This window comes from Talpa europaea, assembly GCF_964194135.1.
Source record: "Talpa europaea genome assembly, chromosome: 16".
NCBI lineage: Eukaryota > Metazoa > Chordata > Mammalia > Eulipotyphla > Talpidae > Talpa > Talpa europaea.
In genome coordinates, this window is record NC_140084.1 from 17609372 (window position 1) to 17635247 (window position 25876).

The following is a 25876-nucleotide window of genomic DNA, read 5'->3' on the forward strand; positions in this document are numbered from 1 at the left end:
TCAGGAGCCTGCTGGTGCAGCTTCAGGGGGCCGGGCCTCTGACAGCAACCCCGAATGCTCACCACTGCTTCCAGGCTCCTGTCCTCTTTTACATTTCATGCCCAGAAAACTGAGTATTTTCATCAACAACAAATCAGCAATCTCTCCTTCCTCTGTCAGCTGCAAAGGGAGAAAAAACCCGTGATATACACAGAACTGTCCTCTTTGGTGGCTTTTCTAAGGGTTTTTTATTACCCAGTTTGCTCTCTTCCCTGAGTAGAGGTGCTTTTGCATTGGGATTCACCTGCTTTTGGAATTACAAGGGTGTGTGCTTCACCTTTATCCCCAGGGATTCTTTCTTCCCTTTCTCTGAGAATGTCCAAAAGCTCTTCACTGCTCCCCCCCATCCCACCCCCAGTAGAGCATGTTAGGAATTTATGCACAAAGACCATCATACATTGCTGCTGGGAATGCCAAATGGTGTAGCTGCTTTGGAAAGCAGTTTGGCAGTTCCTCCAAGTTTAAACCCAAGTTACCATATTACTCGTTGAAATAAATGTCTAGACCCAAAATGGAACCACTCCTGCTCAGGCTGCCATGCCTGCTGTCTGAGGCTTAGATAACTTTCAAGTCCCTGTAAAATGTTCCACGTGACCAGAAATGTAGATGGTTTTTGTTTTAAGTGCCAACTCTGGGCGCTTATTTCTTTGTTCATTCTCACCCCAAACAAGATTGACTGTGTGGCCCCAGCCAATCAGATATTTTTATATTTTTCTTCTTCCTCCTTTATTCTTTATACTATAAAAAGCCTCCTGCCTTTTGCCCCATTTTGCAATTCTTTAAATGGAGACTGTCATCCTCATGAAGTATTACATAAAGTTTGTTGATATCACTAAGTTATCTTCTTTAATAATTTTTTTTAGAGATTTATTTTTATTTATTTATACAAGCACCGGGTATAGTCAGAAGCGCGGGATGGTGAGAGAATTCACCAGAGCCAGAGCGGGGAGCAGAGCAGGCAGAAGGACTGAAGCACACTGCTGAGGGGAGCAGCGGGCTGCAGGAGAGGTCTGCGCGCCATGTGGGACCCTCCCTCCGGTGGCCGGGGAGCAGCTGGGGATCGAACCGGCGCTGCAGAGGCTGTGGGCAGCTTTGAAACCCAGCGCTCAACCACTGCGCCACCGGGGAGGCCCTTTAATCATTTCTTAAACAGGTTTCACCTTGGCTGTATATTAAAATCACAAGGGCAGAATTCAAAAATACTAATGCTTGGAGCATCCTCCCAGAAATTCTGTTCTTACTGGTCTCAGGTACAGCAGCAGTAGGTTCCAAAAGCCTGCAAGTAAATCTTAATGTAGAATCAGGGCTGGAAGTTAGTAGTGTAAATGAGTGGAATGCAGAACTGGGAATCAGGGGACTCCGATTCTAGTCAGCCCTTCACTTGCTTGTGATGTTGGGGAAATGATTTCCTCCTCCTGTTTCCCCTCCCATGAAATGAGGCCTTTGAACTAAAGTCTCCTGATGTCTAATGCTGTTCAGCTAGTCTTGTCCTTGTTCAAGGTCAGTGACTCTTGCAGAATAGATCAAAGAGACTTACCAGATAGTATTTTTGTTCCTCATGGAAAGCTACCAGGATGACAGAGATAAACAGATTCAGCACCACAAACGTCATGAAAATGATGCAGGACCCAATGAGAAAGGAACCAAGCACTGGGCTGGAGTCCAGGACCTGTCAGGAAGAAAGCCAGTATCATCCCCCGGGCTCCTGTGTCCTAGCAGCCACCTCCCCACAGAGGCACCCTCAGAGGCAAACATGGTTCTCAGGGCTAGGGAGGCGCCTGGCCAGGCGCCAGGAGGGTCGCCCTCTGTTTGGGGGCTGAGAGTAGGAGCAGTGCACTCCAGCTACCAGAAGAGAGAAGGGCAGCACCCTTACTCCCCACTACCACCAATCCAAATAGGGGCCCCATTTCTGGCTAGGTGGGGAGCATTGCCTTCCAGAGACACCTCCCCCAGCCCAGTACAGCCCTCCCCTAAGTAACCACTGCCTAATGTTCATTTGTAAGTAGGGGTCCCCAAGGTGAGCTGTGAGCTTTGGAGAAATAAAATTTTAATTTGCTCTAAGTTGAACTGTGCTTGCCAGACCCTGGACCCAAGGGGTGGCATCCATTATGGAGCCTTTGAGGTGGTGCTTTCTCTAAATGTCACTAAGACTCAGTGCCAATGGCAGCATTCATGGCCCCCCCGCTCCCCATTACCTCCTCATAGTTGAAGATTCCTATCTGAAGACTGATCATTGTTTCTGCCGCATCAAAGAGGGTTTTGTAGGAACGGAGTTTCCAACCAAATATTAGGTTTGACTGTAATGGAAGGAGTCCTTGTCAGCATGGAAAGAAATCATTCACCCTCCAAAGCCTGTTGTTAGACAACAGTATCGGTGATCTGGGTGAGCCATATCCTTGGCCTGGCCTGGCCAAGCTGTTTGTATATACAGGGGTGTGCAAGTGGGTGTGTGTGTATACCCAGTTCTGTACCAGATGTGTGTATGTCTCTATGGGTGAGCACATGCAAGGCCATACGTGCAACCCTGTGTGAGAGTACGTGGGTTGTTTGCTGTGTGCTTTGGAAATGCCTGTCTGCCCAGCTTGTCCAGGCCTTTTGCTATTGTTCATTGTCTGTTGATGATATCCTTCTCTGTATCTCCCAGCATAGAGAGGGTGCTCAGTCCCCTTTGGGGGCTCAAGTGCCTCTGATTAGACCACTACCATGTTCACCTAAATGGCCACTCAGGGAGGAACTGGCCTCTCTGAGACCCTGCCTGTTGGCTTTGGGGAGTTGGGCTGGATGGATAACAGGTTTATGTGTGGGCAGGGTCTTCCCTCTATTGCACCCCACTCCCACAAGGGCTGTTCTATCTGAATGTATCCCGTCTGGCCTCAGAGGAGGCTGACGTGTCCCTGCAGTTCAATGGGGGACTAAATGCATGCAGGCAAGTGAGGGTATCAGACAAAACTAGATTCCAGCTTTGCATCATCATCTCCCAGCCATCACATCATCACCACTCCTCACTGTTGTTGAGAAAGAGAGAGGAAGATGGGTGGGGGAGACAGGGATAGACTCAAGGTGATAGTCAGGGACAAGGAAAGGCGAGGACTGGGGAGAGGGTGAGATGGAGTAAGGACTACAGTCAGATGGGCTAGTGAATGGCTTGGAGATTAGGGGAGTGGTGGGGGGTGAGAGACGGAATGGGGCCAGGGTGAGACTAGGGAAGAGGGTTGGTTGGGCAGTGGGTCTGGAATGCACTGAAGGGTCACAGAGGACTGGGGCCAAGATTATTATGGGAATCATGGCGAGAATGTAGGCCTACCAAGTGGAGATCGGGAATGTGACAGATGGTTTTTGTTTTACATTGCTTGATAATAAAGGTTTCATAGTTCACATTTTCTTCAGTCACAAGAGAGATGTGATTATCAGAAAATTGTGTTAAGGGACTGAGTGGAATGATTTTGATCCTACTAAGTTCCACCCTCACATCCCCACTTCTGCCCTACTACCCAGGACCTCTCCATATCCCCCAACACTGTCTGTGCATTCTCAGCTATTGAGATGTCGGGCATGTCAGGGCAGGATGTCGATGCAGAAAAGGAATCATTTCTGGGGACAGTTTTGGCCCCAACTGAGTTCTCCAGCCTTTGCTATTTGTAGTGACTGGCTTATGAGCATCCAGCTAAAAGACCCTGGTCTCAGAAAATCCACCATCTCCCTAAGTTCCCAGGGTCTTCCTAACCTTAACCCCAACTCCACACCACTGAAAACCCTTGGCTTCCAGGGATACCAGCCCTGAAGGTTTTCCCAAAGGAGCCACTCACCGTGATGGAGTAAGCCAGGAGCATGATAAGGATGACAGTGATAAAGCCCGAAATGTCCCCCCAGGCACGGTGCAGGGCTGACGTGATCATGTTCATTTTGGGGTTCAACCTGAGCAGATGCCAAAGCTTCACTGTGGACAGGAGTACCAGGAAGGCAATGATGTAACCAAGGGCAGCATCTGCTGCTGCTGTCTCACTGAAACTGATCACCCTGTGGGACCAAAGGCAGTTTGGATCTCAGAGGCTGAGGAACTCAGCTAGTCTCATCTGGGATGCAGGATTAGACTTACTGTGATCAGTGGCCATCACTTCCCACAACAACAGGCCTGAGACACTGACCTGTCCCACTTCCCCCAGTGGGTGATAGTGATGATGTTATGGTGGGGATGATGTTAACTGTAAAATGGTGATGGAGATGATGGCAATAGAAATGGAGGTGACAGCGATGAGGGTGATGGTGAAAACCACAGCTATGATAGGGGTGATGGTGGTCAAGGGGCCTCAGCAGCTAGTTCATAGGGCTGTTACCTAGTGGTCTGGCTAATGGCTGTGGCGCTCTTGGAGAATGCAAAGGGTTTGGAATTCTCCCAGGATCAGGAGGATTGAGGTAAAGGCATTTAGTTAGCAACTCCTCCCTGTTTGGGGCCTTTATTTTTTATTTTTTATTTTTTTTAAAGATTTATTTATTTATGCATACAAGAACTGGGGTATGGGCCAGGGGTGTGGGGGGAGGGGTGAAGGACTCACCAGAGACAGTGTGGGGAACAGAATAGGCAGATTGACTGAAACACGCTGCTGAGGGGAGCAGCGGGAGAGCCAGGAGAGGTCTGCTGCACCATGTGGGGATTGAACTGCGCTGCAGTGGCTGCAGATAGCTTCTTGGTTGTGTCCCAACGCCCTGCGCCACCAGGCCCTGTTTGGGGCCTTTAGATAGATGAAATGTCCCCATGCACAATCATCTGAATGTATGTGTCCATAATGCTCTTACATTTCAGAAGGATGGAAATTCAGCTAGTTGCACTAAGTGACAGACCAGTGAGCCCCCATTTGACCTTCAAGAGCATTGGTTCTCAAGGCCATTGTGTGAGTAATTAATATTACCATCTCCATTTCATAGATAAGGACACATAGTTAACACAGGCATCATGGCTAGTGACACAGTGACATAAATAGTGGTGAGAGATAGAGTTGAAATCAGGTGAACCTGATTCCAGAGTCCAGGTTATTCCAGCCCTCCCACCATTCCCTGCATTCTCTTTTTGCACTTTTAATTCCATGTCAATGTTTGTGTGCCTTTGAAAATGACACAAACCTGTATCTACTTTCATGAAGGAGAACAGGTTATAGAATGAAATGATATAATCTGTTTTATAAAAGCACTTAATATACATATATAATTTATTATATCTAATATATTAACTGTATTTCCTTAGATTTAGTAATATTGTTTTATCATGTAAAATCATATGTAATGATTCACATATAAAATGATTCATAATGAATCATATATAAAATGCTATATAATATAAATTTATTTATTTTATTTTTTTAAAGATTTATTTATTTATGCATACAAGAGCCGGGGTACAGGCCAGAGGTGCCGAGGGTGAGAGGATCCACCAGAGACAGAGTGGTGAACAGAACAGGCAGACTGACTGAAGTACACTGCTGAGGGGAGCAGCAGGCAAGTCAGGAGAGGTCTGCTTCGCCATGTGGGTTGCTCCCTGGCCGGCTGGGGATTGAACTCCTGTTGCAAAGGCTATGGATTGCTTCATAATACAGTGCTTAACCCCTTGCGCCACCAGGGAGGCCCATATAATATAAATTTATATAAATAATAAAATATATTTATGTAATTATATATTTATATATTACAAGATACAGTGTAATGCATTATAACAATATATATTTACATGATAATTACACATATACACACATGTGTAATTATTTCTGTGTATAATTATATAATTAATTATTTAATGTGCATAAGTGTGTGTGTGTGTGTGTGTGTGTGTATTCTTCTAAGAAAATTGACCACCTAAACAGGTGGTTTTCTCTGGGATGCTGGACTAGAATTATTTTTCTCTGGGATGCTAGATCTATATTTTCAAGTTTTATTCAGAAACGTTATCTTTCTCATTCACTGAAAAACTTGTGAGTTCTGCTTGAAAGTCCATTTGACAGCAGGGGCTTTCTGAACAGGCCCAGGGAGAGCCTGCCTTCACCAAGCGCCATCCCTCAGGGCGTTCCTTATACAGTCCCCAGGATCTTTAGAAGCCCACTGAGGGCCTCCCCGGTGGCGCAGCGGTTGAGCGCTGGGTTGTGAGGCTGCCCGCGGCCTCTGCAGCGCCGGTTCGATCCCCGGCTGCTCCCCGGCCACCGGAGGAGGGTCCCGCATGGCGCGCAGACCTCTCCTGCCGCCCGCTGCTCCCCTCAGCAGTGTACTTCGGTCCTTCTGCCTGCTCTGCTCCCCGCTCTGGCTCTGGTGAATTCTCTCACCCTCCCGCGCTGCTGACTGTACCCAGTGCTTGTATAAATAAATAAAAATAAATTTAAAAAAAAAAAAAAGAAGCCCACTGAGGCAGGTCTCTGCAGAGCTTCATAGAGCAGGGGTTTGGACTGGATTTGGCACCTTAGGTCCTGGTCAGCCCTGACACAAAGCCTTCTTCCTGCCTAATCACCTGCCATCTAGAATCTTCCTGCTCTTGAGCCTACAGGGGCTGCTGGCATGGATGGCTGCTGCTTCTTTCAGCCTCTGCAGCACCTTTTTTTCTGCCTCTTTCAAAAGACCTAAACTCCCATGCCAGGTACAGTAATTGCTCATATATTTGGAATAGTAACTCAGCCCTCCTTTATAATGATCATGACTTTTACTTCAAACACAATTCTCAGCCTTGACTACATTTTATTTTTTTTAAAAGATTTATTTATTTATTTAGACAAGCACTGGATATAGTCAGAAGCGCGGGAGGGTGAGAGAATTCACTAGAGTCAGAGTGGAGAACAGAACAGACAGACTAATGAAATACACTACTGTGGGGAGCAGCAGGCGTGGCAGGAGAGGTCTGCATACCATGTGGGACCCTCACCAGCGGCTGGGGATCGAAATGGGGATAGAACCGGCACTACAGAGGCTGTGGGCAGCTTCGCAGCCCAGCACTCAACCGCTGCACCACCAGGGGAAGCCCCAGCCTTGACTACATTTTAAAATAACCAGGGAAACATTAAAAATACTGGTGCCAGGATCCCATCTGCAGACATCCTGATCCAGGGCGTCTGGGATGTGACCTGGGCACTGGTTTGATCATCTCCTCGATGATTGTGGTACAAACCCAGGCCTGAAACCACTGCATTAAAGGGAGACTGGAGAAAATCATTTGATCATGGAAAGTATTCTTAAAATTCAGGCCCTGGTTGTTAAAATGACTTATCACCCCAAAAAGAAAAGAAAATATGCAAAATAAATACAAAACTTTGGTTCATTGATGAATCAAATTGAACTGAAGGTTTTAGGTAAGACCAGACTTCACTAGATTTGGGAGTCTATCCAAAGTCACAGATTTTTCTTATGTTTTCTGATGCTCCATGTAAAAAGAGAAGTCTCTTGCTGAAAAGTCGTTTTATTATCCCTCTAAGCAAGAGAGTTGTATGTGTGGATATCAGAAATGAAACCCATTTCAGATGACTGGCAAAAGCCATAATGCAGAGCGAGTATTGAACAATGAAGGTACAGGAAGGATCCCTCTTCTGTCATGACCTCAGTCCTGGATAACCTCCCCCTTCCTTGCTAGCACTCAGATTATTCCTCTAAGCGGGAGTCAACAAACTTTCTGTAAAGGGTCAGATGGCACATATTTAAGGCCTTGCATAAAGGGATGAGTGAGGAAACATGCCAATAAAACTTTATTTATAAAAGCAGATGGCAGGTGGACTTGGTCACTAGGTCATCTTTTGCATAGTCCTTTACAAGCTAAAACACCTTTACATTTTAAAGATAATTGTTCTACATAAGGTTTACAATGAGCCTAAATAAAAGTTATAGTGCATCTGATAATTTATGAAAAATTCAATTGATATGTGATATATCTCAATGGAAGGAAGCATGGAGGGTGGAATTTTTGTCCTATATTTAATGTGATAACATGGGTGTGGCATGAAGAACTTAATGCCCATTTGTTGAATGAATGAGACAGTCTAGAGCGAGGTTACCAATAGAGTTCAAATTCTGGGTCCTACATTTCCTTGCTTTGTGATCTTGCACAGACTATTTAATCTCTGAACCTTAATTTCTTCATTTTAAAAAAAGGGATGATGATAATATCTTTTTGAAGTCTTGAAAAGATCAAAGTAGATGATAAGCATTTGAAGTGGTATTTTGATGACTATAGGGCCCCCAACAAAAATAACTTGATAAATGTCAGCTGTATCTATATAATCAGTCACAAAAACACATGGTTCAGAGTAAGAGCTGGGATCCTGAGGATGCACAAGGGAGGTTTAAATTCCTCTCTTCCACTTTGACCTTGGGAAAATCACACTACTTCTCTGAGCCTCAGTTTTGTTAGGGGGAAAGGATGTCCTTAGCTAATTCCATACAGGCTTTGTGGACTCCATCCCCACTCCAGACCAAAGCCATCAAGACACTGAAAATCACAAATCCCATCATCACCAAAGGGAGGGTTGCTCGGGACCTGAGAGTGGTGTTAAGCAGCCAGGGTTGGTATAAAACCAGACGTGGGCCTTGGGGCTCTCTCTTGGCCTCCCGGCTCTTGGCTCTTCGCCAGCTCTCAGTGCGCCATTGGGATTCCAGGTCGGCAGAACAGGTAGGACTCATTTAAGACTTTATCCCCCTCTTTTCTCACTGTGTTGTATTTTTCCTCATTCCCTTTCCCTTGTAAATAAGCCTTTTTATTAACCTTTTGTGTGCCTACAGTTGAGTATTAATAAGTCCTTTTTAAGTGCGTGGGTGAGGACCCACAGTCAGGCAACACGTTTTATATCGGGGTTGCCCTATAACAGTTTCTTTATTTGTAAAATAGGGATCCAGAGAAGATTCCATCCATTAGTGTATCAGCCTAGCACAGAGCAGACTCATGGTAAATGCAGCCAATTGGGGGGCTTACTCTGCTCAAAGGAACCTCAACAGGAAGTTACTTGGTCCTGTGTTTTGATAAGATTAGCAGAAGTAAGATAATGTTCTATTTTGTTTTAAATTTTATATGCTTAGGGCCCAACCCGAATTGAAATGATAGCTATAGTTTGCGGTTTGTTTTTTTTTTAAAGAGTGACCTTTGATCAGAGCTATGAGGGTCAACAAGGCTTTAAAAGCCTCCACATGACCCCTGGGCCTCACAGAGCTGAAGAAGGAGGCTTAGTGATGGGAATTGGGGTCTGCTACAAAGTCACTCACTGCTCCCTGTGGTCCCGGTAGCGCTGGATGTCACGCTTCGCCAGTATGGCCCTCTTTACAAACACCGCCAGGGCACTCCAGCTGGCCAGGATGATGGCCAGTTCCAGCAGATTCCACTTGTTGCAGAAATAACACCACTTCTGCTTCCTCATGAGCCTGCCCTGGGAAAGGAATCAGAGGTTCTACAAAGGCTGTGGCCAGACTGTGGTGCCCCCCAAATCCCTGCATCCCTGTGGGGTCTGAGGTTCCCCACACCATCCAGGATAGCCTTCTGGCTACATAGGGTTTTGGATCCTTGTAGGCTTCCCCAAGCCCTGTCCCACTTGCACAGAATGCCAGGGCCTCTTCCCATCTTGTACATCGACCTCATCAGCTCCCACCGCCCAAACTGCGGCATTTGGAATTGTATAAGAATAACTGCACGTCTCCCAGGTGGCATAAGGGATTGAGTCGCAGCACTATGAAGCTATCCTTAGCCACTGCAGCACCAGTTCAATCCACAGCCAGGGAACTAACCCACATGGCACAGCAGACCTCTCTTGTCTCGCCCACTGCTCCCCTCAGCAGTGTATTTCAGTCATTCTGCCTGTTCTGCTCCCCGCTCTGTCTCTGATGAATCCTCTCACCTCCCCTCCCTGCATCTTTGGCCTCCACCCCAGTTCTTGTATGTATAAATAAATAAAATAAATCTTTTTTTTTTTTTTAAGAATAACTGCAGTTTCTAATAGGAAAACTATGTAATCCTCTCTGATGCAAAGTGGGTGGGGGGAAAGAAGATGAGGGAAAAGATCTCCCCTCCGTGTCATGGAGCATTTACTTAGAAAAGTTGTAACTGTCTTCTTTCTCTGTACCTTTGAGTTATGTGTAAAACTTTTTAAAAACTAAACAAGTCTCTTGCGGGTTTTATAATTCAGAAATGTCTTTCTCAGGGATCTGGGAGCCATTGCTTTGAAATGTTATCTTCAAGGAAGACCGTGCCCTTCTCTCTGGGTGTCCCAGGGAGGGTAGGGGCCTCACTTTGCACTGGCTCCAAATGCAAACCTATATCTTGTTGTAAACAAATAAGACGTTTATTTTTCCTTTCAGCGATGGTGATGAGCAAACACAGGATGAACACAATGACTCCAACCCTGTGAATTTGGGGTGGACCAGTGGGTCAAAGGCATAGTAAGTCTTTTAAGGACTAGTTTGCCTTTCCCTTAAGACCTGTGTAACACAGACTTAAGACTGTGTAACACAGTCTGCATGCAGACTTCGTTTTATTGTGCATCACTGTATTGCACTCACAGATTGTGAGTTTTTCACAAAACCCTCCAGCAAAACAAGGAAGACTTGCCAAGGCTCAGAGGATGGTTTGCATTTTTCAGCAATAAAGTATTGTTTGAGTTGAGTTATGCACATTGGTGTTTTTGTTCTGTTTGTTTGTTTGAAGATATAATGAAATGCTGTTACTGCACACTTAGATGACAGTTGGGTGTGAACATAGTTTTATATGCACTGGGAAGACAGACAACTCGTGTGGCTCTGGCTCACTTTACTGCCATGTTTGCTCAGTGCTGTGGCCTGGAGCCAAGCCCACATTTCCTCCCAGGGTGCCTGCATCTGCCTGGCCCTTTACCAGGGTGAGATTTCTTTCTGTTTTTGCAATCTTTTTCGCAGATTGCCTGGGGTGCACATCACATTCTGATTTCATGCTTTTTCAACAAATAATGAAAGTTGTTTTCTTAGGGGGCAGGAGGGATTTGTTGTTTAATGGGCACAGCTTCAGTTTTGCAAGAGGAGAAAAGCTCTGGAGCTGGGTGGTGGTGACGGTTGCACAACAATATAAATGAACTTATGGCCATTGAACTGTGCATTTTCAGTGGTTAAAGTGGTAACTTACGTGTACTGACCACAATTAAAAATTTTTTAAAAATTATTTTTATTTATTTAAAATTTTTTAAAAGATTTATTTATTTATTTATACAAGAACCTGGGTACAGGCCAGATGCATGGGAGGGTGAGAGGATTCACCAGAGACAGAGTGGGGAACAGAACAGCAGACCGAAGAAATACACTGCTGAGGGGAGTAGCGGGTGAGACAGGAGAGGTCTGCCACGCCATATGGGACCCTCGCCGGCCAGTTGGGATCGAACCGGCGCCTCAGAGGCTGCAGATAGCTTCACAGGGCTGCACTCAACCACCTGCGCCACCAAGGGAGGCCCTAAATTATTTTTAAAGTAGATTTCTTGTCTTTGTGGAGAGGTTTTCTGAACTGGTCAGAGACTTGGGTTTTTTTTTTTTTTTTAATTCTGTGACCCCAAAGATGTCCCAGGTTATATAAAAAGATCCCCTGTGTGTTCTCTGCCTCCCTTTTCCTCTTCCTTCTCACCACTACTAGTGTTTGGCTGGTAAGAGGCTAAGGTCCCTTACATAGAAAGGAGTGGAGAGAAGGGGAGGTTTTCTTTTAAGATGCTCAAGCAGCGTTTTGAGAAAGATTGGAGGGTTTTGGAGAGGCTTTCTGAAATAGCTGCAGGCAGAGAGCAATGGAAGAGGGGAAAGAAGAAGAAGCAGGGGTAAAATGTTCTTAGCAAGGTGCTAATCGATCACTGTTGACTGTTAGGTTTGAATTGGTGCTTTGGGATTCCAGTTTCTGAGGCTTCTGGTGTGCCATAGAGGTTGAGCATCAAGGTCATGGCTCAGACTTTCTGGACTCAAATTCTGACCTTGGGTAAACTACTTAACACCTCTGGACTTTAGCTTCCTACTCTGTGGATTGGAGCCAACAGACCCTTTCTCCTGGTGTTGTTAAGGGACAGATATCCTTGGGCGGTTCTTAGCACAGTGCCTGCCATGTAATAGGCACTCTGAGTATCATCCTGACTTTATAAAGAGGTGGTTGGAGTAGATGATGAGGCTAACATGCCCCTTTAAGGTCTCTGGTTTGCATTTTTAAAGTGGGGGGGAGGAAACAGTGGGGTATACGTCAGGTTTCAGATGAGTTTCCAGCATCCTCAAGCCGTCATCATCTACATCTGTGTCCTCATGTTACTGTGCTGCTAAAGGTGGCAAAGAGGATTTTATCTGATTCTTAGGGACCATAGGTATGAACAAAAGATGCTAGAAGTTCCCACAATTACATTTGGAGAATCCCCCAGCTGTGAGGACACCACCTCTTCTCTACCCCACCTGGGCTCAGCTGAACAGAAAAAAATGGGTCTTAGTTCAACAGAGACAGGAACCTTTCTCCTCTCGCCTTCCCACCCAGGAAGGACCACCCTCTGAGTCTCAGTTCCTGATAGGTGTCCAAGTTGGGTGCCTGATCTGGGTGTGCCCTCGGGGCTAGCAGAAGGCCTGAAAGGTTGCCATGGCAAACAAGGGAGCAGGAGCTCCCACTCTTTTAGTCCCCTCCCCGAGGAAGAAGGATGGGGTCAGAAAGCAGACACCATCACCTGCATCCCCTCTGCAGGGAGCCACACTTCCCCTCTCACCTGCACGGTCATGTAGTAGAGGAGGAACAGGAAGTAGACCACCTCTGCAGCCACCAGGAAGGGATGCCAGCCGTTAGTGAAGGGGTACAGGCGTAGACTCTGCAGGTTTGCATGAGCAAAGAAGGTTCCTGGGAAGCAGAGAACATTCCACTTATCCCTAGCCACGCACCCACTTAGCGCTACCACTCTGTGGTCATTGGATGGCTCATACTCAAGTCCTTCCCATGACTGGTTGGTGGAGGGCAGATAAAGATCATTCAGACCCATAGCCCTGAGGAACTGAACGAGACTCATGGTGGACCCCAGAGATAATGAGACAGAAGGACAGGGAACTGCAGGGACTGACCTGCCTCATACCCTCTGCTTTGGGGGATGATCATTTGTAGTCACCTCCAGCCGCAGCAACTCACTGCAAACTGTCTCATTTAAATCCATTTCATCTAAAGAGATTTTACTAAAGATCGCTTTCCCTATTGACCAATATGCCTAAAATTCAACCTTTTGAGTCATTCTTCATCTATGTGTGTGACTTTTTCCCTTTTTTCAGGCCTTGTCATGATTTTTTAAAAACCAGGTAGACTGTTAGGGCTACTGCCTGTGAAGACAGAGCCAGCCACAAGGTTGGCAGTGGAGAGATGCAAGCAGCTGAGTTCTTGCTGACGTCAGTGGGCTGCTGAATCAACAAGGTCTGAAGCCTGCCCACAGTTCTCATTTCTAGAAATACAGACTTGAATCAGATGTGACTTTGGACAAGTTGTTTGAGGTCTAAAAAAGCCAAAAAGATGACCCAAAAAAAGGGGGGGAACAGAACAGAAAAAGATACAACTAAATGCCCAAAAAGATTTGAAAGAGACTTTCAGCAGTGGAAAGTGGTGCTTTACACAGTTCTGAAATACAACAACATAAACCCCCAAAACGTCTACCTGCCTATTACTTTTATAACAAAATGTAATATTGAAAAAAATGTTTGATTTTTCAAAGAGAGGTGGTTGAGTTTTAGGCAAATTGCTTATTAGTTGAGGCCTTAGGTAAATATCTTGAAGAGATTGCGATGAGCGTTAAAAGCTGTGGAAGGGCAGGGAGTGGGGAGGAAGAAATGTAATCGAACACAAAACCAGCACATCACATGTAATTAAGGGAAATATTGTTTGGGGAGTTTTTGTCTCAGTTGTGCATATTTGTGCATGGATGTGTTAGACTGTGGTGTGAAATACACTTCTCACTGGAGCTTGAGGTACTAGTTGTAAAATACCATTTCAAGTGTAGGTATCTTCTAACAGGTCGCCCCCTCTCCATTCCCTCGCTGCCAGCCTCTACCCCATTCCCCTGGAGAGTGGGAAACTCATGTGAGCTAACTTCAGACCCCAGCTGCTTCCTTCAGAATAATTTGGGAGAAAAGGCCAGGGAGAGTTATGGGGGAGGGGCAGCCCTGAAGTCTTGCCTTTGGGTGCCCAGGGGTACAAAGCTGCATGGAAAACCAACACCCACCCCCACCCCCCAATTTCCCACACAGCCATTTGTCCCAGAACTCTGGCCCTAGGGTGTTTGGACCCAGCTGGGTCAGGAGCTCTCGCCCGGAGAGAGAGGTCTCCATCTTCTGAAACACTGCTGGTGGGTTCACGGCAAGCCTGCCCACCCAGGGCACTGGTCTCCAGGGTCAGAGTGACGATGCAGAACAAGTTGACATTGGCATTGTAGACAGTGAATTCCACAAACACAGCTCTGGTCAGGCTGTCCAGCCAGGTGTTGTCAAAGAGATACTGGAGAATTCTGTGGGAAGAGGGGCGATGAGGGACATGTCATCCCAGTGGCTCCCTGCCTTGGCCCAGTGGGGAGGCCAGAGTTTCTTGTGGAAACTTATCTCTCTGCTCCTGTCTGCTCCCTGTAGCAGAGGGCCTTTGGGGCTGTTCCTGGAAGAGTGGGTTTCCCAACCCATGTTGCAAAGCCTTGTTCCCTGAGACTCTGCTTTCAGAGCAAAGGTTCTCAAAGTGTGGTCCCCAGACCAACAGAGTCTGGAAACTTGTTAGAGATGCAGATTCTTAGGCCCCATCCCAGGTCTCCTGGATCAGAACCTTTGTGGGCAGGACCCAGGGCTCTGGGCTTTGAAGAGTCTCAAGGGATTAGGATGTTTTGCACATTTGAGGGCCTCAGGGTTAGAGAATGTCAGGGAGTAGGCAGTGGCAGCAGCTGTCCTCTTGGGCTGGCAGCTCACAAGAGACCTCTTCCTGAAGAGCTGGGTTTAAATCCCGAGTGCACTGTGGGCAAGTTAATAACTTCTCTGGGTTTCCCTTTCTCCATCTACAGTGATGTTAACACCAGCACCTGAGCATCATTGAGAAGAGAAAATGCGTATGTGTGTGTGTATGTTTGTAGTATTGATAGCTCTTATTACTTAGAGCAATAATAATGGGCCCATTTCCTTTGAGTCTGCATCCTGCTTGGTCCACAAAAGCAGAAAATGTCAGTTATTCCAACTGGCAGGAAAATACCTCTTCCTCTGAAATAGTCCATTCCCTGGCCTGGCCTGAATTCCTATCCCTGGCTTTCAGTTGGGGATTATTGAAGACAGATGGGAATCCTGCCCACACAACAACCGGGGTGTTGTAGTAATACTGGAGGAGACTGAGGTTCACCATCAGCCTGAAGCTACACAGGTACAGAGGCCTGAGACCAGAGTATACTGGGAGGGGTAGGCTGTGTCCTTACATTTTGTTATGGGGTATTCCAGAAACGCATGGCCCTAACCAGCTCTACCCAGATCATTTCTCAGGAATGTATTTGCAGTGAGCACCCTGAGCAGTGAGGTGACACTTTCCTTTAGACAAAGAGCAGTCTTGCCTCTGTTGCTACCAAACCAGTGAATGCTGCAAGCTCAGGGCTTGTCTCTGGTTACACAACTCGCTGCCTAAGAGGCCATCTACCACGGCCCTATTTGGGGACCTGACTGAAACCACCATAAGCTCTGCCACTGCTTTTGCTGTGAATAAGAGGATCCTTTGTCTCTGACCCAGAACCTTGTATCTTCTGCAAACACCCATGACCAGGAGCAGGCTAGCTTGTGAGCAGACGAGTAGGGGAAAGCCTGGAGCCCACATGCTTTTTGGGAAGGTTCAGCCTGAACCCATCCTGCTGGCCAGGGTTTGGACAGCTTTGTGTGGTACTGAGTCTCCATTCTTGCACCAGCTCCAGCAGAGGCTACCAGCCCCAGACCACCATACTGAGAATGCCGGAAAGAAACTTCCCTTCCAACTCTGGGATTGCACAGTTCCCAGGGGAGTAGAAATAGGCCCTGAAGGCTTGTGACTCTCCCAGCCCCTCCCCTCAATGACCTGAACAAGCTTGGTTCAGGCCTCCTTTGAATGCTGTGCCCATCAGTCAGACCTGGGCTCTAACAGATGGCTTTCCTCAACTGCACGTAAATCAAATGGGCCTTACCTTGAAGTGCTCTTGCGATCAGTCCCCAAGGGGACCACGTAACCGCCTCCCCGGTACACTGAGAGTTTGCCCCAGATGGGATAGCCTCGGCGCTGATGCTGGCTCTGGTACTGCCAAGCCTGGGAAAAGCCATTGCTGGCATTGAGGATGGAGGCATTCCAGCCTTCCCTGTAGTCTAACATATCTTCAACGTCCAGGGAATATGGCGCATGGCACCCATCAAGAGAATCCTGAAGCTGCCAAGCAAGAGAGCAGGAGTTTCCACGAACCCTCACTTGGCGAATCTGTGCACTGCCAACCAGCTTGGAGTTTCCATCAGTGATAAAGCCTAAAGGTAAAAACCAGGGCGGGTTATTCTAGCTACCCAAGTCATCTTGTATGCCAGACTCCTTGGCCTGGATGTTCATGTGACCTTCAGTGTCTCTGTCGTAGAGACAGTCAAGTTTATGGCCAATCACAGGTTACGTTCCTCACCGCCTCCCCGTGCTGGGCCTGGTCTTCTCCTGCATAACTGCTTTTGGGGAAGGGTGTCCCAATCTCCTGTGACCACCTGGAGATTAGCAGTGCCCTTGCCCAGAGTGTCCACATGGTACAGTTACAAATGACTGGTCTCTCAGATAAGCATTAACAGGTTTGTCTTCCCCCTATATCTTGCAATTTTCCCCCTTGTTTAACAGGTTTGTCTTCTCGCATTCCAAGGAAAATGGAGTTAAACAGCAGTTGTTGAAAAAGCAAGCTGGTGCCCACCTGTCTCCATGCAGACCCCTTCCTCCCTCCCCTTTGCAGACCCTTGCCCATCTCCCCCCACCCCCTTTTTTCCCTTTGTATAAATAACCCTGCAGCCTGCCAAAGAGCGGGACTGTGGTCTTTCAGACTTGAGTGTGCTGCCCTCCTTGTTGTCAAATCAAACCACTTTCCTTTTTTTCAAACTCTCTTTCCTTTTATTGGCTGAGGGAAACTGAGGCCAGCGTTTGGTATCACACATCCTAATGGCTCATAGGCCCATCAGTTTTTCCTCTTCACATTGTCTTCTCCATCCTCTTCTCTCCCTCACCTCTGCCCCCCATTGAGGGTCAGCCCCATCATTTCTTTTTCTTTTTTTTTAATTTATTTATGTGTAGAAGAACTGGAGTATAGGCCAAAGGTACAGGGGATGAAAGGATTCACCAGAGAGAGTGGGGAGCAGAACAGGCAGATTTACTGAAATACACTGCTGAGCAGCAGATGAGACAGGAGATCTGCTGTGTCATATGTGGGTTAGCTCCTTGGTTGGGCATTGAACTCAGACTGTAGCAGTTGGAGTACTTAGACTTAACCCCTCGGCCACCAGGGAGGCCTCTATCCCCATCATTTCTTTAGGTATCCCAACTCCCTACACTCCAACTTCTACATGCTTCCAGAATGGCCCCTCTTGCACCCCAGGGTTGCTGACATTTCTGCCTCATGGAGAAGCTCTCAATGGTTTCTCTTCATCCGAGACCCTTGACGATCTGGGCCTTGTCTCTGCTTTGTTTCTCACCTGCCCTCAGCTCCTACCCTCCACCAAGGCCTGGTGCATACTTTGTGGTGCCAGGAACATGACATGGTATTTCAGGCTTGCTTTCCCTCAAGTGGTCCCTGCTGCCTGCTTAGTTAGCTCTCATGTAGTAAGTGCTCCACTCTGCATCCCAGGGTGAGGGGAGGCTCCCTTGTTCTTGCAAGGGGCTCGCCTTTAAAGCATGAGGCCCTGGGTGATCGGTTTTCTCTAAGGAGCATGTTAACAGTGACCCATACCTGTTCCTAGAAAGTAGTTTGCTCACAGGGCCTTGAGGCTCACGGACCTACCTGGGTGATGACTGTACAGGTTGTTCATGAGGGTGGTGTTTGCCCACGTGAAGAAGTCCCGGAAACCCAGCACGCCAGCAAAGCCCTGGGTGAAGCTGCGTTCCAGGTGTCTGTTGAAGTGGTAGGCACTGGGGTCCCGCTGCCCGTAGGCCACCAGCAGCAGCATCCACAGGCAGCCTAGGTACGCTGGGAAGGGAGGTCAGCCCCTGGTCAGACACGGTCCCTGACTGCCAGCTAGCCCAGGGCAGGCGATGGAGTCATGTTCAGATTCAGGACGGTCAGGTCTTATAGACCAGCTGTTTACCCCTCCAGGGCCAGTGAAAAGGAGTAAAGTCCTCAGACCACAAGCCCCTTGAGTTCAAATCCTGGCTCTGCCATTTCCTGCCTGTGTGCCCTTCCAGACTGACTTAATCCCTCTGTACATCACCCTCCTCATCTGTGAAATGGAGATAATTCTATCACACAGCATTGTGATGACCGAGACAACAAATTAATGTTTATAAAATCCTTAAAATAGTACCTGCACTGAGTTCATGTTGTATAGTGGTTCTTAATTAGAATATTTTTAAAGTGGGGCCTCTGCCATATTGCACTGCTGAGGAGAGAGCAATGAAATGACAGCTGTGTCCTCTGCCCTCATGGCACTCACCTGTCCTGTGGGAGACGGGTGAGGGTGATGCTGAGGTGCTTTAGGTGTAGGGGTTTGGTGTAGGAGACTGGACATCAGAATCAGCTAGGGGATGCAAGTCTTACTGAACCAGATTCTCTGGTCACAGAGTCTGACTGACCCAGGACCAGCATCCCCTATAACGTGTCTACCTGCCACCCTGGGCCATCTTTCTTCTCCACCTGCCGCTCCCCTAACTCCCAGCCCTCCTGCTTTGTGCTTTGGCCACAAGCTCAGCCAGTGGAGAGCAGGCAAGGAGTGCTGGGTCAGTGCCCTCCTTGAAAGCAGCCCTTGCCCGTGGCTGGAGGGTGATAACCCAGGGGTATGTATTACAAGCCCCCCTTGGGTCACGAGGACTGATCCCACGTGGCCACTGCAGACCACTCATTACCAAACCTTCCACTGGCTTCCTTCTCCGCTTCTCTCCCTTCCAATGCCTCTCAGGGTACCTCCTAGCTCAACAACTTTACCCAAATCTACCTGTGGGGAAACCCCCCACACACACACATACATATACACTGAGGTTTGAAAGGTGCTCGCCAGACCACCCAGAAAAGCCTGTTTGCAAATGCAGGCTTTGGGCTGAGAATTCAAGAATTAGAGGACTTAGCCAGAAGCAGAAGTGGGAGGGGGTACAGGCTGACTGGTTGGCACAGCCTAGGCAAAGGCTTGGGGTCAGGGACATGGAGCTGTGCAACTCAAGGCACCAAGGAGGGGACCTGTGGTAGCTGGAACCACAGTCACGAGGTTGGACTTTATCCAAAGGGTCATGAGGAACCCCTGAAGGTGTTTAACTGCCGGAGAGAAGCTGGGGCTAGTCCCTCACTATGAAAAGGGACCAGAGCCGTGTGGATTCATCAGAGGCTGCGCCTCGTCTGTTCAAGGCTGTGCTGAGAAGCAGCAAGATGGCTTGTGGGTAAGCCTACTGCCTACCCAGTATTTCTCTGATAAGGGCAAATGCTTTCTGTTCCTTGCGGTGGGTGCTTTTCATCTTCTCAATGTCAGCGGCCAGAGGCGGCTGGTAGATGTCCCGTCTGCTGTTTCTTCGGGTTCGGAACAAGGCAGAGGGGTCTGTAGAAACAAGGACATAAGGTCAGTTCTCAAATGGACAGTGAAACCAGGCTCTGCATTTGTAACCAGAGGACTCCTGTTCATCAGGTACGAGTCCTTGGTGTCTCTGCCTCGGAAGCCATTTCCTGGCGTTACCCTGCGTGCCTCTGCCCAGGCCATCCGGTGCCTGGAATTCTGCCCTTTTTCCATCCAGAGAATTCTCCTTATGCTGAGGGCACAGACACCTTCCTCTCCCTGACATTCTCCTGATTCCTGAATGCATCTTTCTGTGCTCCTGGACAGAAAGAATATGTTGGAAACTAGTATTCCAAAGTCCTAATCATGTTTGATTCCAAATAACCACCTTTTCCAGAACACTTATTTGAGCAATAATTTTCATAAATGTCCCCATCAGAAGTCTATAATTCAGACATTTTAGTAAGTATATAGTTGTGCAGATATCACTACGACACAGTTTTAGGACCTTTTCATCACCCCCAAAGTTTCCCTCAAGTCCCATTGAAGTCTGTCTGCAACATCATTCTTTTGTTTTCTGCCTCCCCAGGTTTTCCTTTTCTGTTCAATCCACGTAAATGAAGTCACACAGTATATAGTTTCTCATACCTGGGAAACATGTCTCACTGCCACGTTTTGGATCTCACCCACAATGGTGTGTTAGCGGGCAGTTCTCCTTGTGTGGAGCAACACTCCATTGCGTGGCTGTACTGCATTTTGTTTGTCCACTCACCCATCTTGGACACCTGGGTTGTTTTTAGTGTCATGATGATGAATAATGTTGCTGTGGAGTGCCTGTGCTGGCGTTCCTGTGAACCTATGTTTTCATTTCTCTTGAGTGGATTCCTAGCAGTGGCAAATACCTTCTGATGATTGCAAAAGAGGCTGCTATGAACATTTGTGGACAAGTTCCTGCAGGAAAGTAGGTCTTCATTTCTCTGAGATAACTGCACAAGGGTTCACCTGCTGAGATGTGTGCTAAGTCCACTTTTAGTTTTGAAAGGAAGTGGCAAACTGTTTTCCACAGTGGCATACTATTTCACCAGCTTTGTCTAAACACTCCAGTTTCTCCACGTCCTGGTCAACATTTGGTGTTATCACCGGATTTCATTCTAGCTATTCTAATGGGAAGATACTGCCTCAGCTGTGTTTGGCTCCATGCCCTTCTGCTCACTGTCCTGTCTTCTCTGGCCTGTGGGAGCCATCTTCCTACTAGCCTCCTAATACCCCTGGTCTCCCAGAGCAGCCATAATATTCTTCCTAAAATCACAAAGCAGACCATGCTGCTCCTATTTAAAATACTCCAAAATCCTACACTGACCCAGATCCAGCAGGGTCCTACCTGACCTGTTTCTCACTTGCCACTCACTCTGCCTTCATCTTGGACCATTAGGACCCTACCCCACCCCCAAACTCCCTACCTCAGCCAGACTCTCAGTCATTGCTACAAAATGACAAGCTCTGGCCTACCTCAAGGCTTTTGCACATGCCCAGCATACCACTCCTCCTTCCCCTCCTCTTCCAGGAGCCAGCTTAGGTGCCACCTCAGCTAGGAGGCTGCCCTCTCTCCTTCCCAGCCACTATTCTTGTTACAGTTCACACTTCCATGTCTACTTGTGCATTTACTTGTGTGATGTGTCTCCCCAAGGGCAGAAATCTATTCCTTCCAGTCAGTACTGTGCCTCCACCTCTGGATAGGGGGAGTGTAGGCTGACTTCAAATAGGCAAGAAAGAACCTTCTGGGACTGATGCAGCCACTGTGAATCTGCATTGTGGCACTGATTGGACAGCTGTATAAATGTACTGAAGTCAACGGATTGTACATTTACAATGAGTAGATGTTATCGTGTTCCCAAGCCCTCGCACTGCCTGGCGCATGGCAAGCACTCCATGGCCAAAGGAATGATTGAATGAATATTTAATTGACCTGGTGGCGTCTCTTCGGAGAAAAATTATGCACTTGTCTTGGGAAGAAGATTTTAATCGGCCTCTTGCATCTGCAAAGCCAAAACTCTGGCCCGGAGTGGAAGACCACAGTCCCATGAGAAGGGGCCTGAGCTGCCCAGTGGAGAAGGTGCTCAGACTTTGGTAGGTTGTTCCTGGTAGTTCTCTATGGAAGTCAGGACCCCTGCATTTGCCATTAGGGTGTCTTTTCTGTTCTATTTGCATGTTTGTTTTTTGTAATTCGCTTACTGTCAGGACCCTCAAGAGTTTTGGTTGGAAAGTGAGAAGTGGGTGGGGTAAGGGGGCTGGCCACTGGCTCCTCCAACAGAGGTCAGTATGGCTGTGTCCAGTAAACATGCACAAAACCAGGTGGTGGGCTTCAGATCTCTGGCCATAGTTTGCAGACCCCTGTCCTGGAACTCTCATTTGCAGCAACTCTGCAGCCTACCTGAAAGCGCGTTCTTTTTTGGTTTTCATTCTAAAGACAGGGACCCAAAACTCAGAGAAGGCAGCTGCTTGCTGGGTGTTACATGGAGAACAACACCCCCAAGAGCCTCTTCTGGCCAGGGGTTTTGCTTGGAAGGCCTTGAAGGAAGGAATAAGATTGCTCAAGGGACAACAAAGGTGTCATTTGTTTCTGCATGCTTTGGGGTGCTTCACCAATCAGGGACGTAAGGCAGATGAGGAGAGAGAGTCCCAGACCAGGGCCACACCTGAGGCTGGGCTCTGGAACTTTCTCAGCCTCATCAGGTTCCAGGCCCCTCCTCCACCGAAGCACCATTACCTGTGCTGGGCAGATGTCCTGGGAGGGGGCCCATAGGCTCCTCCTCATCCTCCACTTTCTTCAAGACCAGTGCGAAGAAGGCAGCAAACCCCAGCACCTGGGAAACATCCACCATGAGCTTGAATTGGACACTATCAATTACTGGCCTGAGTGGGGGCAGGATTGGGGCCACACTGTGTCCTGGACATGAAGCCAGGCCCTGGGGAAGCCAGATGGAAAACCAACCCATGGCTTACAGAGAGGGCACGTGGTGGTGAAGGTTGAGGGTTAGGCATGCATGCACCTGACCACCAACCAGACAGAGAACGCCATCCCCCCACCTGCTGCCCTCTGCCCACAGGCCATTCTCTCACCTCCCTTTCAACCTCCAGCAGCTGATGCCCACCCCCCTTCTCCCTCTGTCCTCCCTCTCTTCCTATACAGTCTTGCACCACATAATGATGTTTTAGGCAACTGAGGACCATGTATACAATGGTGGTCCCCATATATGGCCCAGGTATGTGTCGGCTGCACCATCAATGACATTCACACAGCAAGGAAATTTCTTACAGTGTGTTTCTCAGGACATATCCCCAGACATGACCACAGTGCACAAGCTTACTAGGGCTCTGTGGCTTGGCTGCTGAACAAAAAGGCTGAAGACACACCCTTTCTTCTTAATATATACAGACTAAGTTGGGGTGGTCTCAGGGGTTAATTCTGTTAAGGACTGTTCAGGGCAGAAGGGGGGAACCAAAGGGTCAAGTGGGGGTGGGGTTAGGTGCAGTCTCATAGGTGTAAGGATTCATTGTAAACGTCCCCTCTTGCCTGCAGCTGCCACATCCTCCTGGTCCCTTCCAAGGGGAGCTGGACCCCCAGCTCCAGGCTGGGACTCAGTATTTCTTTGAACCTGACTTGTTCTCCCATAATTTTATGCTTCAGTAATTGGAGCCTATCTCCCAATCGATGCACAGATTCAATGACTTGGGTTTTTATCTTTTTTCCCCAGAGGATAAAGAGTCTGGATATTGCTGGTACAGCTCGCAAAGAAATGCATGTTAGAACTGAGGAAATACCATGCTTTCCTAGGGCTGCTGTTTGTGAGCTTAACCTCAGGCTTTCTCATCTATGAGAGGTGCCAAGGACCCTCCTGCTGGTCGTGTGGTGCTGAACCAGCCTTTGTGGGAGCCACTGGATCGGACCTAGAGTGCACATCCTAGAGCTGGGGCTACCCTGGCAACCCAGGGCCTGCCCAGAGGGTGTGGTCTGTGGAGGTTGGCTGAATGAAGGAAGAAACAGCTGAAACCCAAAGACAGGGCTGCTGGCAGGAGGGAAGGCACGGGTGGAGAAGAGGAGAGGCCTGACCTTCAGCGGCTGGGTGACAAACACGCTCTCCATGAAGGACACAGCCATGGAGATGAGCCACCGGAGGGAGCTGGCTCTCCCGTAGTGCAGGCCGTAGAGCATGGTGAAGAAGGCTGCCACACCGCTGGTGGCCGCCACCAAGAGCCAGCCCACCAGGACACACCACCAGGGCAGGCCTCGAGGGGGCCTGCTTGCCCAAGGGGAGCTGCAACAGAGGGTGAATATAGTCAGGTGGCACCTATGGGCTCAAATTCAAATCCCACTCCACCCCACTGGCTGTGTGAACTTGGCCTTGACCTCTCAGACCCTCAACTTCTTTCTGTATCTGTACCTACCTTGAAGGGCTGTCCTGTATTCTGCTTGGGATACATACATACTCTACTAAGGTCACATTCATTCAGTGCTTACTAGGAGCCAGTCCCACCTTGATTATACAGACTGGCTCTGTTACTCCTCACAACAAGCTTAGAAGATTGATACTACATAATTCTTAAAAAGCTATTATGAAAATTTCTCATCCTAAAAAAATCAGCAAGCACAACGAACCCTCATCAACTAGTTCCAACATCCACCCTCTCCTTCTCATATTTATCTATCCTCACCCTTTTGTTTTTTTCCTGGAATATGTAAAAATAATTTCCAGACTTAATATAGAAATCATCCCTAATGACTGCAGAGTAGATCTCAAAAATGGTTATTTTTCTTAATGAATTATAGTGCTGTGATCACACCTGAAACAATTATCAGTATTTCCTTAGAGTCCTTGAGTAACCTTTCTGTTCAAATCTCACTGCTTGTCTTACACGTGGTTTAAGCCTGAATCAGGAGGTAGGCATTAGTATCCCCATTTCACAGATCAGGAAGCTGCTCCTCAAAGAGGCTGAGGGATTTGTCCAAGGGCACAGGGACAGGAAAGAGCCCCTGTGAAAATGGCTATAAACTGTAAAGTAATGTACAAAGGGCCAAGCCTTCCTCCCTGATTTTGTACTGGAATCCTGAAGCCGCCCTGCTTGGGGAGAGCTGTGAACAATCTTTTAAGTGGCCCCAAATACCTTGTCCTCATGGCCCCCAGCTGTGGAGTCCAGTCAATACTCAGCAGAGTGGATTACCTGATGTGAACCAGGGGTGGAGTGTCCCCTTGTCCCCCCAGGCAGCCCTTCAGGGTCTGCAGCTGCCTGAGGGCCCGGGTGTGGCTTTGGCTCTGGGAGAAGCCCTGATGGAGCCCCACCAGCCTCAGGAGCTGCTCCACATGCTCCAGCTGAAGGTAGAGACACCTCCTAAAGACACTGTCCTTCCAGGGGTCACTTAGGCCCTCCTCAGGGGTGACGAGTTGTCTTTTTTCTGGAGCATAAGGGAGAAAAAGAGCATCAGTTGATGAAGAGCGACAAAGCAGACCACCTCAGTGCAATTGAGCAAAGGGGTCGCTCTCCCTCCTGCATAGATCACCCACGACGTTGATGTTGTTTTTGGAGTTGTTGGGTTCAGAGAGCGGGGGTCCTTGGGTTCACTCCGGGAAAGGTTTCACCTTTCAGCAGCCTGCAGTGAGTTTCCCAGGGACAGGTTTGCTGAGAGAGAGGCCTGCATGGTCGTAGGCAGGCGTCCTTGAGGAGAGCTGCCTCTGCTGAGGGAGGTCAGTGACGCGAAACCCTGCATGGTACAGGTCACAGGCAGGCAGGAAGGCTGCTGCCCTGCAGAGGGACAGAGTTGGCAAAGAGAAGCACCTGCATAGGCACAGATGGGCAGAAAGACTGCTGCCCCTGGTCAGTGCAGAGATTGTGCTGATACAGTCTTCCCTTAGGGAGGGGCTCACTGTGGTTTGTTTGTTGTTGACTTTGAATAAACTATGTAGAATTTGAAAGGGGACAGATTTTTACAATCACCCTCAATCTTCACATCTTTACCTCAGGTCTGTGCTCCTGACACCCCCTACAATAGTCTTATACCTGCTTGGGTCTTGTGCTTTGTGATCTAGGCTTTGGGGCCTAAGGATCCTAGTTCCCATAGCTGGATTAATGGCTGTTAATTCCTTCTACCCCCCACATCCAGCTCTTGGCATTGTGTGAGCCAAGTTTCTGATCTTGTGGCGCC

The 25876-nt window shown here is 48.1% G+C and overlaps 1 protein-coding gene across 1 annotated transcript in view; it reads right to left on the reverse strand.

Annotated features, from left to right (window-relative positions):
- The window catches only part of LOC311185950 (polycystin-1-like protein 2), a gene marked incomplete at both ends in the record, with an annotated part of 85622 nt that continues 59746 nt past the window's right edge, over window positions 1-25876 (reverse strand). Inside the window, 13 exons of the mRNA XM_084256837.1 lie at window positions 1-159; window positions 1577-1708; window positions 2235-2336; window positions 3846-4056; window positions 9256-9416; window positions 12726-12853; window positions 14362-14495; window positions 16161-16488; window positions 17985-18170; window positions 19585-19722; window positions 22445-22541; window positions 23789-23993; window positions 24898-25129. Coding sequence (XP_084112963.1) covers window positions 1-159; window positions 1577-1708; window positions 2235-2336; window positions 3846-4056; window positions 9256-9416; window positions 12726-12853; window positions 14362-14495; window positions 16161-16488; window positions 17985-18170; window positions 19585-19722; window positions 22445-22541; window positions 23789-23993; window positions 24898-25129 — 2213 coding nt within the window. The remainder of the gene's footprint in view (window positions 160-1576; window positions 1709-2234; window positions 2337-3845; window positions 4057-9255; window positions 9417-12725; window positions 12854-14361; window positions 14496-16160; window positions 16489-17984; window positions 18171-19584; window positions 19723-22444; window positions 22542-23788; window positions 23994-24897; window positions 25130-25876) is intronic.